Source organism: Talpa occidentalis, unplaced genomic scaffold (genome assembly GCF_014898055.3).
Source record: "Talpa occidentalis isolate TD23 unplaced genomic scaffold, MPIMG_talOcc4v2.1 talOcc4.12, whole genome shotgun sequence".
Taxonomy (NCBI): Eukaryota; Metazoa; Chordata; class Mammalia; order Eulipotyphla; family Talpidae; genus Talpa; species Talpa occidentalis.
Window position 1 is genome coordinate 87,244,814 of NW_023601212.1, and position 16,172 is coordinate 87,260,985.

At 57.7% G+C, this 16,172-nt stretch overlaps 2 protein-coding genes across 3 annotated transcripts in view; one reads left to right on the plus strand and one right to left on the minus strand.

The window, feature by feature from the left end:
- The window catches only part of GTF3C1 (general transcription factor IIIC subunit 1), a 56,090-nt gene extending 51,051 nt beyond the window's left edge, over positions 1 to 5,039 (plus strand). For both annotated transcript variants that reach the window (XM_037507388.2, XM_054693787.1), the window contains exons 32-37: positions 64 to 323; positions 1,119 to 1,396; positions 1,533 to 2,076; positions 2,760 to 2,811; positions 2,941 to 3,133; positions 3,957 to 5,039. In XM_037507388.2, coding sequence (XP_037363285.2) covers positions 64 to 323; positions 1,119 to 1,396; positions 1,533 to 2,076; positions 2,760 to 2,811; positions 2,941 to 3,133; positions 3,957 to 4,169 — 1,540 coding nt within the window. In that variant the 3' untranslated portion in view covers positions 4,170 to 5,039. The remainder of the gene's footprint in view (positions 1 to 63; positions 324 to 1,118; positions 1,397 to 1,532; positions 2,077 to 2,759; positions 2,812 to 2,940; positions 3,134 to 3,956) is intronic.
- Positions 5,040 to 13,595: 8,556 nt separating this feature from the next.
- The window catches only part of IL21R (interleukin 21 receptor), a 28,841-nt gene continuing 26,264 nt past the window's right edge, over positions 13,596 to 16,172 (minus strand). The window contains exons 8-9 of the mRNA XM_037508072.2: positions 15,948 to 16,032; positions 13,596 to 14,363 (exon numbers count right to left, since the gene is read on the minus strand). Coding sequence (XP_037363969.1) covers positions 13,596 to 14,363; positions 15,948 to 16,032 — 853 coding nt within the window. The remainder of the gene's footprint in view (positions 14,364 to 15,947; positions 16,033 to 16,172) is intronic.

Below are 16,172 nucleotides of genomic sequence, written 5' to 3' on the forward strand. Positions count from 1 at the left end.
AAGGGGTAGCCGGGGTAGCAGACAAGCTCGTATTCCTCATCTAGGTCTTTTTTCTTCTTCTAGTTTAGGGAAGGATGGGGGCTTGGAAGAGGAAGAGGATGAAGAGGAAGACTTGGATGAAGCCTCGGGGGGCAAGCGCCAGAACATTGAGGTGAAAGCTCCCCAGGCCTCCCACACTAACTACCTGCTGATGAGGGGCTACTGTGCCCCCGGCATCGTCAGCATCCGCAACCTCAACCCCAATGACAGCATCGTGGTGAACTCCTGCCAGGTGAAGTTCCAGCTGCGCCGCACCCCCTTGGCCACCCAGATCGGGCCTGCTGGTGAGTGCTGCCCCCTCCTGTCACCAGGCCCTTCTGCTCCCCTCCAGCCTTTCTTGGTGCCCACACCTCTCCAGGGTACATGTCCATGACATGGTCAAGCATCAGCTGCTGACACTGTGGAAGATGAGCGCTCGGCTTGGCCCTTCTCTCTCATGTCCTTTAGCTCCACTTTCCACACTTCTCAGCTGTGTAGATTATCTTTGGGACTTGAGATTACGTAGCACCGTGTTTCCCGCACCCTGGATTTTAGACAGTCTCTCTTCCTTCTGTTTAATAAGAATATTGGGCCCTGCCCTGCCCTGCCCTGCTCCCCTCCCTCCCAGCCCTTTCCTGCCTCAGTCTGACTCACCTCTGTTCTCACATGTGAGCTGGGCAGTGCTGCTCCAGCTTCACAAGCACACCAGTGCCCTTTCTGGAGGCTGGCCGGGCAGCAGCAGTGACTGCCTCAGGCCATGGTCTCAGAAACCGCAGGGAAAGCGGGAAAGCTGGCCCTGTACCTCAGTGTCTGAGGAGCACTGGATGCATGGGTACCAGGTCGCCCGGCAGCCGCAGTTGAGGATCCCCCTCCAGAGCTCTGGGGTTCTCAGGCCACCCCTGTGCTCTTCAGTGCGAGGCTGCAGCAGCAGGATTCCACCGGCCCCAGGGAGTCCCATACGCCCGCCCCGAAGGCCAGTCACTGTTTAGGGAGCAGTGACTTGGTGCTGCAACATCTCCTGCCTCGGTATCGCTTGTGCTCTGGTGTGAGAAGGGGGCTTCTGTCAGGACTGATCCCTACCCTCTTCCTCACCTCTGCAGTCACTTCTCTGGAAGAGCTTATTGTGGGCAGCACCTGCCTCCCTGACACGTTCACCAGGCTGATAAATAGCCAAGATGCCTGCAGCCTGGAAGACTTTGTTTGCCAGCTGGAGTTGTCTGGCTACACACCTGATGACGTATCTGCTGCCCTGGAGATCCAGGGGACCATTGCGGACACAGGTTGCTTCGGGGTAGACAAGGTGGAGCTGAGCAGACGCTTCTCTGCCTTTGAGAAGACAGATGATGATCGCACCAGAACCTTCACAGACTACATACAGGTGAGCCCTGCGCACGGGTAGTGAAAGCAGCAGCCGACACTAGTCTGTCAGGACAGGTGACTCTCATCAGGTGGGGGACGCCAGCCCTGGTGTGCCTAGGTCCTGCACAGACCCATGTACCCCCTGCTTTTCCTAGGACCTCCTGGGGCAGCACCAGGTGCTGGAAGTCGGCGGCAACACAGCTCGCCTGGTGACCATGGCCTATGCCCATCCCTGGCTCCTGCACTCAGTACGGCTAAAAGAGGAGGATGTTGACGCTCACAAAGAAGACCCCCAGGCCAGACCCGCAGAAGGGTCTTCTAGTGAGGGTGGCCCCTCTCAGAAGCAGACACCCCCTTCTCAGGGTCCCAGGAGCACCAAGAGGCGTGCCAGCTGCGCCAGCACTGAGCCGGCGTGTCAGAGTAGAGAGCCTGACAGTACCCAGAGTCCCCCTGCAAAGAGGCCCACGCGCCAGGATGTGCGTTTCGCCCCCAACCCTGAGCCCAGAGCAGAAGCGGGGGCAGAAACCCAGGTGCCTGCTCTGCCTGTAGCTCCTGAAGACGCGGGCACAGGGGACCCTCCCCAAGGAGCACCAGAAGCTGGGCAGGTGGACCAAGAGGGTGTTGGGGTACCCAGCTCCCTAGCCCACGAGCACCTGAACTGTCAGGGCCAGCTTCCAGAGGGCTCTGAAGATCCCAGAGGTACAGAACCCTGTCTCCACAGCTTCCTTCCCCCCACCCATTATCTCTCCTTGGGTGATTGACCCCACCCTGTCCTCCCAAACTGGGAACCTGCTTTAGCCAGGAAAGGGGCCTTTACTTCTGCTTTCCTTCCCTAAACCTGGAGGGGAAAGGTCTTGCCTGTTATGCTCGGTGGAGGGCAGAAGGCTGCAGGCGCTAGAGGCTATTCTGGAAAGCTGGGTTTACTCAGGCAGCCCATGTCAGGAAGTAGGGGCAGAAATCCGGGGTCATATTCCGAGGGAATGGTGGGGTGTGCCAATTCACCTGCACGCTCAGGCCTCTTCACTCAGTCTCCAAAGTGTGGTTGCTCTGGGGCGGTTTGCCGAAGGACTTTACCCACACAGCTCTGTGGTCAGGGCTTCTGGAAGTAAGATGAGGTGCTCACTTGCCCCCACTGTGTGGGGCTCCTCAGCATCCTGGGAACCAGACCCCCCACCCCACACTTGCTCATGAGGTCCTTTCCAATTTTTTGCTTGTGTTTCATCAGTGGCCTCTGTGGCCCCACCGTGCAGGGGGGAGGCCGCGAGGGTCGGGGTTGCTGTCCTCTGGTCCACCGCTTGGCCCCTAGGCCCAGAGCGTGTATGGCCGCGTGAGAGGAGGAGACGCCTCCCTCACCGCGAGTCTCACATCCTGCCCTGCTGTAGGTGTGCTGGAGAGCGCCGTGGCCGGCAGCCTGTCCCAAGCAATGCTGGAAAAGTGAGTGTGATCCCATCTCGGGAGGCCTGGGGTGGGCTGGGGGCAGTGAGGGCCGGGGAGTCTGTCCTCGGGGCTCATGGGAATCCTTTGGAGAAGCCTGAGCCGGACGCCTGTTTGCCCACCCCACAGGGACTGCGAGAGCATCTCCTTCATCGGCCGCCCATGGCGCATCGTGGATGGCCACCTGAACACGCCGGTGTGCAAGGGCATGATGGAGGCGGTGCTGTACCACATCATGGCCAGGCCTGGCATCCCTGAGAGCTGCCTGCTGCAGCACTACCAGGGCGTCCTGCAGCCCATCGCCGTGCACGAGCTGCTGCAGGTGCGTCCCCCAGGCTCCCTGGCTCCCTGGACCCTGCTGTGCTGGGTGGGTTCTGCTGAGGGCAGCCTGGAGGGCAGCAGATACAGAGATTGGCTCATCTCTTCCTTGCAGAGAGCGGGCTCCTCAGGAGTCCCCTGCACCAGCTGTCCCTTACCACTAAACTTCTTTGCCTTCTCTGCCTTGTGGAGAGGCTGACCAGTCCATCCTCCATCAGGCTCTCTGCCCTTTAGCACTGTGGTCACCCAGGCCTGGTTCTCAACATTTCTCTCTCAGCCTATAGCCTCCCAACCCCTGCCCTGGGATTCTTGCCCCCTGGCTGTCCCTCGGCACGCTCCTTACTGCTGCCCAGGCTTCGTATCTGCGTCTATAGGACCTTATTCTGACACTTGCTCTAGACTCGGGCTCCCGAGCCCACAAGGGCAGCCATTCAGTGAGCACTGAGCCCTGTGGGTAGTGGAGGAATTGGGGACCAGCTCATGGCTCCCGAGGGCAGCTGTCCTGGCTTGCCTGGATTGTTGGCCCGCACACCCCCAGCTCAGTGTACCCGTGGACCCCAGCTCCTTCATAGGAGCTGGAGGCTTGAAGTTCAGTGTGGAAGTTGGCATGTTTGGTCAAACAACCCCATCTGGAAGCCAGCTTTGGTCCATGGGAAGCCAGTCCATGGCCCTGGCACTGCACTGTCCCAGCGTACAAAGGCCAGTCACCATCTTCTCTCCTCTTGCCTAGAGGCCACGTTCAGGTGTCCCCTGTTCTAGGAAGCAGCTCCCGGTACAGAGAATAAGAACCATACATTCACCTTTAAACCTGTCTGTGGTGTCTCCAGGGCCTGCAGTTCCTTGGCTGCATTAAAAAGCGCTTGCTGAGAAAGCCCGCGCCCCCCTCGCTCTTCTCTAAGCTGGAGTTTGAGGGGACAGATGTGCCCTGCAGCCTGCACGAGAGCGCCACGGTGTTCTACGAGCCTACCCTGGACTGCACCATCCGGCTGGGCCGTGTGTTCCCTCACGAGGTCAACTGGAACAAGTGGGTCCACTTATGAGGCCCAGGTGGTCACCAGGCCCCTTCTCCTGCCTCTGACTCCTGAGGAGGGAGCCAGCTTTACTGGCTGAGCTCATGCCCTCGTGTGCATGGGCCCGGTGAGGTTGGGTGCTTACAGGACTGTGTCAAGCCTCCCGTCCCTGCTGTGGTTTCCCGCCTGGAACTCTGGGGAAGAGAAGCCCCCGTCTGCCTGCTTCTGGCCTGGGCCTAGGGACCCTCCTTTGTCAAACCTAGAGTCGGGGAGAGCAACTGCAAGGTCAGTCTGCTCTTCTCTCATTCCCGGGCTCAGCCTCGTCACCTGTTCTCAGTGGAGCTGCCTGGCGTTCTCTGTGGAACTTGGCTTGTGGTGAGTTTGAGCTTGGGCTTATCCTCCAAGGGCTCCCAATGTGGGGCTGCCATTTGGGAGCAGAACTGCCTGGCCAGCCCTGGAGCCTTGTGTAGGAACCTCGGTACTTCATTGTCTGCCAGCAGGGCAGGGACCTCTGGGTGCTGGGGTTTGCATACCTCACCTTCCCAACCACAGCCACCATGGCAGACTCCCTGTGCTCCCCAGAAGCCCAAGTGCCCTGAGAGGCTGGGCCCTAGTGGGTGGGGTGTCACAGTGGGGTGTGCCCTGATGCCGAGGGTTTCCTCAGTGATAAGCTCACCCCAGGCTAGAACTGAGCCGCCCAAAGAGGAGTCTGCAGGCCCTTTTTCCGCCTGGCAGCCCCCCAGTAGGCACCTGCTGGCTGGAAGCGAGGAGTTCCTGTAGGCTTGGAGTTAGTTGGTTTTGTTTTGTCAACCTTTCCCCTCACTAAAAAAAACAATCTCCTGGCATGTATTTATTTTTTAATTAAAGTGAAGTAAAACGCATTTAGTTTTGTGTTTCTTAAGGAATCTTCGCTCCTCTGGGAGATTCCTTGCTTTTAGCTGCAGAACTGGCAGGAATGGATGTTCCCAGGAAGACTTGGGAGGGCCTGGGGAGAGTTTTTTTGAGATCAAGTAGAAAATGAATGGATCTGCTTTATAAACAAGTGTCGTTGCAAACCCTCTATCTGGGAACGCAGTGTGTGGTGGAAGGCAGGCAGATTTGGGAATCCATCTTGACTTTCACATCTGTAAGGGCAGGAAGGGCACACAGTGCAGGTTCTCTATGACCCGAGCAGACAGGGTAAAGGAGGAGTCCTGGAGCCTACAGTGGCTTTTGCAGGCTTCCACTGGGATTTTCCAGGTACACAGCAGGCGGGGGTGCTGGGGGAGCAGGGCGGGAGGCTGGCAGGCCTCCCAGCCCCCAGCAAGTCTCCACTCTTGTCTGGGCTCTCCGGCATTGCCTGGTGGTCTCTCTGCTTCTCTTTCCTCTCGTGGTTCTGCTTCTGCTGGCGTCTCCGTGACGCCGCCCTTAGAAGCCCAGTCTTAGCCCAGGTGCATCCCATCTACATATGCCCACACCCTCCTCCAGGTGCCCGCCCTCAGGACCGCAAGGATCCACCATCCATCCTAATGGCGGGAGGGCAGAAAAGCCTGATACTTTACATACCTACAGTCCACCCCCTCAGGGTTTTCTGGCGGACAGTTTATATGTTATACACACGTTTCTCTTGGCGAATACGAGCACTGCAGCCATGGCCCATAAAAGTAGATAGTATACATCACAAAATAACAACAAAATACAACAGAACACAAATAAGTCCAGGCAGGGCACCAACCTAGTGGCAAAAGACAAGATTAGTGGCACCAGCAGATGATCCACCACTTGCTGCTGAAGGCAGTGCTCATGCGAGGGAGGGGAACCGCTCAGACATCTGCCATCACACGCCAGGAGCCGTCAGGCTTCCTGGCCTTCTCCAGCTGTGGTCTCGGCCACAAGCCACACACCGCATCCACCCCCAGGATACACTCACTCTGGGATTGGCGATTCTGTACTTTGGGGGTAATCGCCCGGTCCTCAGGGTTTCTGTCTGCGGTCGCTCCAACACTCGGCCTTCATAGCCGCCGATGAGACTCGCAGACCCCTGCACTCAGGCCACCCCACTGCACAAGCACCTGGGCCGGGGATCCGTGGACACAAGCTCCACAGGCGGCCTCTCCTGGGTCCCCTCTTAGGCTGTGGGCTCCACCACCAGCCACGCTCCCCACCCGTCCCCGTCCCCCACGGGCGGGTTCCTCAGCTCCTCACCCTCACTCAGCAATGAACAGGGCGTCACCCACAGGTGATTTTAAGAGACTCACCGGCCTTCAACATATTTAAGCTGCGTAACAGCCGCTCATGGCTTCCAAATCTCAGCACCAGCTTTTGCCTTCTCAGTTGGCTTTTCCTCTGCCTGGCTGCTGGGCAGTATACAGGCTGCTTTTGGCCACTGACGCCCACTGGCTACCCCCATGTAAGGGCAGGAAGGACACTGAGCAGGTTTTCTATGATCCAGCAGACCGGGTGAAGGAGTCAGAGTCCTTAGTGGGTTTCTGCAGGTCTTTTATTGGGGTTCACCAGGCATATGGCAGGCAGGGGTGCTGGGGGGCCGGGAGGCTGGCAGTCCTCCCAGCCCCCAGCAAATCCTCACTCTATCTGGGCTCTCTGGCCTTCTCTGCTTCTGCTTCTTCTCTGCTTCTCTTTTGGCTTCTGCTGCTTCTGGCGTCCCCGTGACGCCGCCCTTAAAAGCACAGTCTTAGCCCAGGTGAATCCCATCTCCCTATGCCCACACCCTACTCCAGGTGCCCGCCATCAGGCCTGCATTCAGGACAAGGATCCATCATCTATCCTGATGGCGGGAGGGCAGAAAATCCTAACATTTTTCCTTACCCTACACCCCAGATTCCCATCTCCTGGGGTTTACAAATGATACCATCCATCCCCAGGGCCCCCAAAATATAACGTTAACTTGCCAAGGTCCTCCGCCTTCTGGCGGGATTGTCAGTCCAAGTCCCTTAGTTCAAGTCCATCCGTTCCCCTGCATCAGCACTGGTGAGCTCCGAATCGCGGTCCTTTCTTCCCTGACGATTCTGCCTCGGGGGTCTTGGCTGGTCCTCCCAGGCCATCTCCTCTTCCAGGCGAGGTCTCGTCCTGTAGCTCCCAGACCTTGTCCACCTGCTGTGCCGCCATGACGCCTCCAGCGTTGCCACAGGCTTTCGGTCAGCTACTCGTCAGCCCCTCCAGAGGTCTTCGGAGGGCTCCATACCCATCTGTGTGGATCATCTTGCCGACTTATGCCAAATGTGGTGGCAGGACGGGGACAGTGCAGGATCTCTAGGATTCTATGCAGACGGGGTGAAGGAGAAGAGTGTCCTACAGTCCCGGGAGGGCAGAAAAGCCTGATACCTTTTCACTTACCCTACATCCCAGAGCCTTAGTTATCTTGTTTGAAAAATGGGGATAGATTCTCACCCTCCCAGGAGGATGAGCTGAGGAACACCAAGTGCAGGCGCCTAATGGAGGTCAGCACAGCTCACGTCTGTGCCTCCTTGCTGAGGACAGTTTGGGCATGTGGGTGAGTGTAAGGTCAGGACTGGGCACAGGGCAGGTTTTCTGATCCCATGCAGACCGGGTAAAGGAGGAGTCAGAGTCCTCAGTAGTTTTGCAGGTTTTTTTATTTGGGGTTCACCAGGCATATGGCAGGCAGAGGTGCTGGCTGGGGGGCTGGGAGGCTGGCAGGCCTCCCAGCCCCCAGCAAGTCTTCACTCTCTGGGCTCTCTAGCGTTCGTTCTGCTGCTTCTCGGCTTCTCTTTCAGCTTCGGCTTCGGCTTCGGCTTCGGCTTCGGCTTCGGCTTCGGCTTCGGCTTCGGCTTCGGCTTCGGCTTCGGCTTCGGCTTCGGCTTCGGCTTCGGTTTCGGCTTCTACTGCTGCTTCTGGCGTCCCCCGTGACGCCGCCCTTAAAAGCACAGTCTTAGCTCAGCTGAATCCCATCTACCTATGCCCACACCCTACTCCAGGTGCCGCCATCAGGCCTGCATTCAGGACAAGGATCCATCATCTATCCTGATGGCGGGAGGGCAGAAAAGCCTGATATTTTTCCTTACCCTACAGTGAGACATGGCACATAGGATGCCCAGTTCTTAAGTGGAGAGATGGAGCTTCTATGCACACAGGCCGCATACCCCCAAGACACCCGTGTCAGACAAACCCACGGTTTGTCTGTGCAAGTCTGTCCTGTTCTCCCTTCTCGCCCTTTACCCACCCATCCATCTACCGGTCTGTCTGTCCATCCGTCCTTCCATCCTTCACTCATCCGTGCACCCACTCATCTATGCATCCACCCATCCATCCATCCATTCAGGGGCGCTCTGCCCTTCAAAGCTCTGCACCAAGGACTTCAGGAACCGCACCACAGTCCAGAAACTATGAGCCCAGATGCCTGTGGGGCCAGGCAGTAACAAGTGATAGGAAGGGGTCTTGAGTTAAATTTGAGGGGGTGGTAGGGACTGTAGAAGACTAACATGTGCTTGCCCAGGTGTGAAGGGATTCACACTTAGAAGGAAAGATTTTAAACAAATTAAATTAGCACGAGGGTGTGGCTCGATGTTCATTTGGTTCCTCCCCACCCCTACTCTTAATTCTTTTTACCGCCTGAGTCGGGAGTCGTAGTTAACTTGTTCCTTTCTCAGCACTTAAAGCACTGCAGCTGTGACTGAAGCCTGCCGTTTCCTTCAGCTCCCAGATTTTTTTTTGCACTTGCTTACATTTTATGCACCCCACCAGAAAATGAAAACCTGCGATGCAATTTTATATAAGAGGTCCTATTGATATAGCATGCGCTGAACCCCTAGGGGTACCCCCAAGACACCCATGTCAGCACACAGAGAGCTGCCTCCTAACCAGGTGAAGCCTCCAGCACTGGTATCCTGGGTCATCCCCTTTTCTGCTCACCACCCTGAAATTGCCTCCTGTTTCCCCCATGGGACCCCACAACGCCTCTGGGGCTCTACCTCTTCCTTCCTGAGAGCTTGTTCAGCCTGTTACTGCCTCCCAGTTCCCCGTCCTCCCATCCAGCCTCACTTCAGAATGATGTCTGTCCTCTGCCCCTCACGGCCCGCCCTCAGCGCCTTGGTCCACTCTGCCAAGGGTTTCCAGATGTGTGCATATGTAGTATGTGTGTGTGTGTGTGTGGCGTCTATGTGGATGTGTGTGTGGTGTGCGTGTTCGTACGTGTGTGCACATGTGTGTGATCTCCCGGCACCACCCAGTGCCTGAGTCAGGTCCACCCACTCAAGGAGAAGTCAGCCCTTGTTAAATTGAAAAGAACCTGCCAGTCCACCCGTGTCCTCATCACCATATTCCCACCACACAGCGTCACTGTGACAGTTGTGCATAAGCCTCCTGACAGCATCCTGGACGGCAGAGTAGGGGCCCCTCCCTCCCTCAGCCCACACTCGCCCAGATCCAGCCGACACCAGAAGGTGGCACCAGCAGCCCAGCAGCTTCGTTCCCTGCTGGTTCACCTCGGTCTCCTGGTGTCTGTTTCTTGTCTGTTAAGGTTGAGACCAGCAAACGTTTTCTGGGGTGGGGGTGACTTGTCCATAGAAATGATGACAAAACCACATTTTCTGGCTGCTGTCAGTGTGCCAGATGCTGCGTTTAGCACTGTAAACACATTAACTCCGTTCTCACAGGCGCCCAAGGAGTCGTCCCATCAGCGCGCGCATCTCAGGTTGGAGGAAACCACACAGGAAGGAAGATAAACGCTGCGGCTTGGAAGCTGATCACTGGGTCTGCTGGGATTCTAGCTCGGGCCTCGGAGCCCTGCCTTCAGTGGGAAAGACCCACTTTCAGGGGTGGGGTCTGCTTTGGGGGACCCCTATCTAGCAGAACACAAAGGTTTCTTCTCTGGGGCCATCAATTTTTAAAATAAACCCTCAAATTGGTGGCCATTTTGCAGGAGGCCCCCACTACCCCTTGGTATGAGCCATGGGGCGGGGGGGGGGGGGGGCGTCGCTTATGCCACTTAAGACTTCCAGGCAGACCCCCAGCTCCATCTGCATGTCCCCCTCAGGCAGATGGTTTCTCCTGGACTTGGTCCCCGCCCTCCCCCGCCCACTGCCTTGTCCGTGGCTTCCCTGCAGCTTGGTCCTGCGGTCAGGCCGGCAGGCCCAGGCATTTGCTGCTCTGAGATGAGGCGGGGAATAAAATGGACGGACTTACTGTGCTAGTGGGTGGACGGCAAACACCACACACCAGGGAAGGTGTGTGAAGCACATAATAACTGTGATTGAAAGAGACAAGAGGAGGTCAGCTGCCCGCTGTGGTCCTGAACAAGGGGCGGAGCAGGTCCCCCTGAGAAGGTGGCATTTGAGCAACGACGTGACTAGGCAGAGAGGGACTTGGGCTAGGAGGGTGGGCGAGGTGGTGAGGCCTACCACTGCGGGCGGCTCGCCAGCCGGTCTTGGCTTTACTGCCCAGCGACACACAGAGGCAGGGCAAGGCTAGAAATGTTGGGTGAATGGCACAGTGGTTTCCATACCATGTACCTCAAAAGTCCAGGGGGCTGTAGTCTTGGTTCTCTCTAGCACCTCCAGAGCTCTGCACACGGGTGCAGGGGCTGGGAGTGGGGAGAGGCATCTTAGTCCATCCTGACAGCTGAGCAGGCCCAGGAGACAGTGCACACCAGCTGGGGTCACAAGTCTGTGCCAGGGGATCACCCCTCCAAGAGCTGGGGTCATCACCCCCACGAGAATGCTGCATAGCCATCCACAGGTCAGGTTGCTGAGAGTTTCTGGCCTCTTGACCCGGGTTCCTTCCAGCAGAAATTGGGACCAGTCCACGCCGCACCTTCGTTGTCCAATGGGTGTCCCTGCCCCTCCGAGCCTACGTGGAGGAGGGCTGGGGCGGGAGAACATGGCGTCTGTTCGAGGGTGTTGCTGTCTATCCTCCTGCCTCGAGGGAGAGGCGCATTAGCAATTCTGGCTGGATGTGGGGAGCAAGGATTGCTTTCACCACCTCCTGCGCTTGATACTCCTTTGCACTGCCAAGCCTTTGCTCAGCGCCTCCTGCTGCCTACACAGCCTAAACCCTCCCGCTCATTTCTCAACGGCGGGCGGGACACTGCCTCCTCCCTAAAGCTCCCCCCTGCCCGGTCCCTCCTGACACCCCCTGGGCTGCTCCCAGGGGTGTGCGGCCCTGCCTCAGACCAGCCAGGAGGGTCAGTTGAACTGACCTCTTCCCAAGTCCACCGTCAGGGTCATCGGGTGATAGCTACGGTGTGATTATTTACACCCTGGGAATAAGCGAGCACTGCCAATCGCACCTTTTTTTTTTTTTAAGATTTATTTATTTATGCATCCAAGAACTGGGGTACAGGCCAGAGGTGCGGTGGGGTGAGAGGATTCATTTATTGAGGGCCTAATATGTACTAGACTGGGGATAAAGCAGTGAACAAAAGAGCCAAAGTCGTTGCCTCATGGAGCTTGAGCTTGATCTATCATCTTTGTCTCTAGCATGTTTAACTCCATCCTCCATCCACCCAACTATTCACCACTCGTCCACCCACCCACCTACCCATACGGATGCACCCATCGCCCCCCATGTACCTCCTGCTAAGCCCTCCTCCTGGGTGGGCCAACTCTTGTCTCTGGCCCTGTGTTTGTGAGATGAGCCCCTTTCAAAGATGGAGTGGTTAAGGAGCCACACCTGGCCCAGGCTGGGGCCCCTCCCCCACCTCATCTACCCGAGATCTGGCCTCCGTCAGTCTCCCCACTGCTCCCCTGCCCCCTGGCCGGGAGCTCTGTCAGATCACTTCCCCAGGAGCCTGCCTGTGGCTCATGTGACACCTGGAGGCTATTGCCCCCAGGAAGGTGTGAAAAACCACAGGGGTTGGGGTGCAGAGTATGAGCCGAAGTGCCTCCAGGGCCATGTAGGGGAATGGTGAGGGCTGTTCTCAAGGGTAGGAGCTGTAGTTTCACACTCAGCTGTGTGCCACCTGAGCCTTACACACCCTCATCCCAGGTGGGTAGTCCCACTAGTAAAACCATCAGTGTTCTAGAACTTTCCAGCTTTGTGCCAGGCACTGAGGACTCTTGTGTTCTCTGTCACCCCATTTTACAGAGGAGTAACAGAGATGCTTTCAGCTTGACTTACTCAGCCTCTCAGGCCCCGCCCTGCGGCCTGGCCTCTGGGGAGAACAGTGGTGGTTCCAGGCTGGGGATTTCCCTTCGGGCTCTGCGCACCAGTGACCGAATCACACCCTCAGCCACCTTAACCCTGTTTGGTGGTCTTGAAAAAGCACCTGCACATGTGAGCACCCTTATAGGGAAAAGATTTTTTTAAGTTTGAGTTGTGTACATTTATATCTAGTTCCTGTGCAAAACTGGTGTTTGGTTTCTTCAAAACAGTGCTAAGAAGTATTTTCATAGCTTCTTAATCCATATTTCAACAGGTTCTCTCACAAATCCTCCACCAGGAGGACCTGACTTCCCTTTAGTTCCCCAGGATGAGTAAATAAAATGCTGGTGGGGTGGGGAGGAGAAAGGGCGTAGATTCCTACCTGGTCCCTAAAATGTGTCAAGGGGAGGCCCAGGGGGGTTGTGCCTCCCTCCATGAGCACACTCGGTGCTCACTCTTTCACAGGTGCATAAAGGGAACTTTAAAAGGGACAGCAGGAGCCAGAGAAGGAAATGCAGTGGGAGGAGGGTGTTTCTAAGAGACAAGGCCCCCTGGTTTCAAGTCTGGAACTACCCCTCCCCCAGGGCTGGCCGGGCCAGCGGGCAGCCTCTGTGATTGGTTTCTCACCCCCACCCACCTCCAGCACAAGCCTTGGGCCTGCCCAAGGAAGGAGGGTCTGTTCTGGGCTGCACGCTGCACGTGGGTGCCCTCACCCGGTTCTCCCCACGTTGGGTCAAATCACCGCTCCACCCACCATGGTCCAGAGGAAACTCCAGGCCAGAGAGGGAGAGTGACCGGCCAAGGGAGGCACAGCCAGGAGGCATCAATCAGGATTATGCCCCACAACCCCTTAATCTTCCCGCCTCAGGCCCCCAGGTGCTCTTCCAGCCCCATCCGCTTCCCCATAGAAGGCAATAAGGAGCCGGGCAGACTTCTTAAAGACATATCTTTTTTTCTGAGGTAACATTTGTTTACAAGATCTAGGAACTGGCTCACACCTCCTCAGTTAAGTGTGGACTTTGAGGCAGGACCTGGAGGGCTGGCTCGGTGCCTGTCTCAGGCGGGGTCCTGGTCCCAGCCTCTCAGCCCAGGGCCCACAGGCGCCGGGAACACAGGGGGCTATTGTCATGTGCACCCAGTCACGTTTTCGTGTACACAGGGAACTCGTGGAGGCTCACACACGTGTGGCCTGGGGCTCGTGGAGTGACCGTGGGCTTTGCATTGCCCACACATGGCCACTTCAGTGGCACCTGAGCCATAGCCATTTGTGTCAACAGCCGCCCGGAGACCAAGGGCAGCATCTTCGCTCGGCCCAGGTGACCATCTTGGCTCACACACCTGACCCAGGAGGGCCAGGCAGCCTCATTCACTGGCCTCATTCACAAGTCCCGAAGGCGGAGGCGCCATGACCACCCACTGGCGGACGTAGCTCCTGGGGGGCCCTTCGTCCCTAGGGCCGGTGAAGTCACACTCCACGGGGCTGCCGCAGTCAGAGCCCGCGAAGCCGCTGTCAAATGTGTCCATGTCCATGCCGGCTGGGGGTGAGCCGGCCTCACTGTCAGACACCCCCGAGGTCAGCTGGTCAGCCCAGGGTGGGCCTGGGGCCCAGCCGGCCTCATCTTCAAGGGGCATCGTTAACCTGTTGAGAAGGCTGCCCCGGGGACCCACCAGCTTAGCAGGGCCCCCTGATGAGACACAGCCACAGGACAGGACTGTGGTTCCTGTGCCCAAGAGAGGGTCCTCCGTGTCTGGACCAGGCTCCAGGCTGCTGTCCAAGTTCAGGGCTGGGTAGCCATCATCCCCACAGGTGCAGGGCCACAGGCAGGCCTCCTCAGCACCCATCACGGTCACCGTGTCAATGGACACCAGGCCGTAGGGCCGGTCCCGCTCCTGGCTGTCAGCTGAGCCACCCAAGCTGTCTGCCAGGGGCACAGATGGGCCGTGGGCATCCGGCTCTGCCACCCCATCGGCTTCTACCAGCTCTGTAGTTTTCGGCAGCTCTGTGTGCTCTGGCCCCTTGGTCATGCTCTGTGGTGGGCAGTGGCGATACGTCGCCAGGGTGGACGGCATCCCTGGGCTCCAGGCTCCTAGCTCCAGGCTGGAGGCAGTGAAGGGTGTGCCCACCCATTTCTGTGACAGAAAAGGGTCATGAATGAGACTGGATTAAGGTGGGAACAGAGAGACAGGAAAAGTAGAGATAAGGCAAAGAGGCAAAGGGACAGAGAGGCCAGAATATGAAGAGGCAGATGGGGGTGGAGGGGTCAAGAAAAAGGGGCGCCCCTGTCCAGGGATGGTCTCCACCACAGGCACTTCCTCTCTGGGCCTCAGTTTCCCACCTGGAGCAGGGAGCCACCGTAGCCTGCCAGCTCACTGGTGGTACGAGGGCCATGCAGAGTTGAGTCCTGCATGGTGGGGGCGGGGTAGGCTGAGGGCTTGAGGTCTGAGTGCCAGAGCCCCCACCTGGCCCGCTGATTCATTTCCTCTAAGGTAAATCTGAAATCTCCTGTTTGTGTCTGCACTAACGGGGACACTCAGCTGGGCTGTACTAACAGGGGGGCACACTAGGCCTGGCAAACAACAGCAGGTGCCCAACAGGTGTTTGTTAATGAAATGAATGAGCCGAGTGAACCAATGACCCACTTGGAAAGTCTTCTGTGTGCTTGATGGGTAAGAGATGGAGCTGAGGCTGCAGCCCCCAAGCTTTGAGGACCCCCCCACCGCCTCACCTGCTGGGGTCCCATCATGACATGGGGTCTCCATCCATTTGGCCTAGAACACCCCTGCAGACCCTAGCCTCCGACTTGGGCCAACTTCCTCAAAAACTCATCTAAGAACTCGATGAGGTCGCCATGACCGACACAAAGTCACTCGTAGCTGTGTGACCTTGAGTTAGTTACCCACCCTCTCTGTGCCTCATCTGTAGAAGGCCCTCACACAGGGCTGTGTGAAGATCAAGTGAGCCTGTGTCTGTGGGGCTCCGGGCAGAGTGCCTGACGCGCAGCCAGTGCCCTGTGTGTGTCTTGAACACAAAAGAGCTGTGGTGTTTGAGCGGCAGGGAAGTCACAGGGGAAAGTGGGAAGGCTCCCACGTGGGCTGGAGTCCAGGCTCCTCCTCTGACCCATAAAAACCACTTCTTGCTTTGAGTCTTTTCCCTGTGTGTCCTCAGGGGCCACAGTGAGGGCGCTCAGGCACAGAGCAGGGGCCAGGCACAGAGCAGGCACTCGCCCAGGGCTCTAGTCCACACTTCCTGACTTCCAGGCTGGGCTAGTGTGTGGCATCCCCTCCCACTGTCACCACATCCTCTCTGGGCAGCCCTCCCACTCTGAGTGGGTGCCAAGCAGTAAATGGGCACAGAGCAGCCGTGGGCGCCCGGGGTGATGGCGGAGGTGGCAGCCTGGTGGAGGGTTGGTGTATTTTGCAAGCAGCGCTCTACCCTTCCCAGACCCCACCCCACCCCCGTATCTATGGCTTTTAAGTACTAGGAGGCCAATCTGTGGCTCAAGATACTGAGAACGCGTGGTTCCCCCCCTAACCTATCTGGCTCCTGGGGCTGGGAAATGCTGTGTGATCAAGCTAATTCTCACACCAGATCTGCTCCCGGGCCTGGCTGCAGGGCTGGCACTCTGGGAGGGCTTGGGATCCTGGCGTGAGAGTGCAGGGAGCTCCCAGGGAGGGTGTGAGGCTCCTAGGTGGTCATGGGGCAGGGGCACTCACCTTGAAGTCTCCTCTGTGGCCCACGTACAAGGGCTGGAAGAACCTCTCTGGGCTGGGCACCTGCACCCACACCTTGTTCCATAGCCTGGGAGGGCAGAAGCAAGTAAGCTACCCAGCTCCTGGAGGGCCGTCTGGCACCCCCATCAGGTGCTCCCCAACCCTGTACTGCAGGAGGTTCAGCACCTTCCAAGACACCCGGGGCACCTTCTGTCTCTTTCCTGGTCT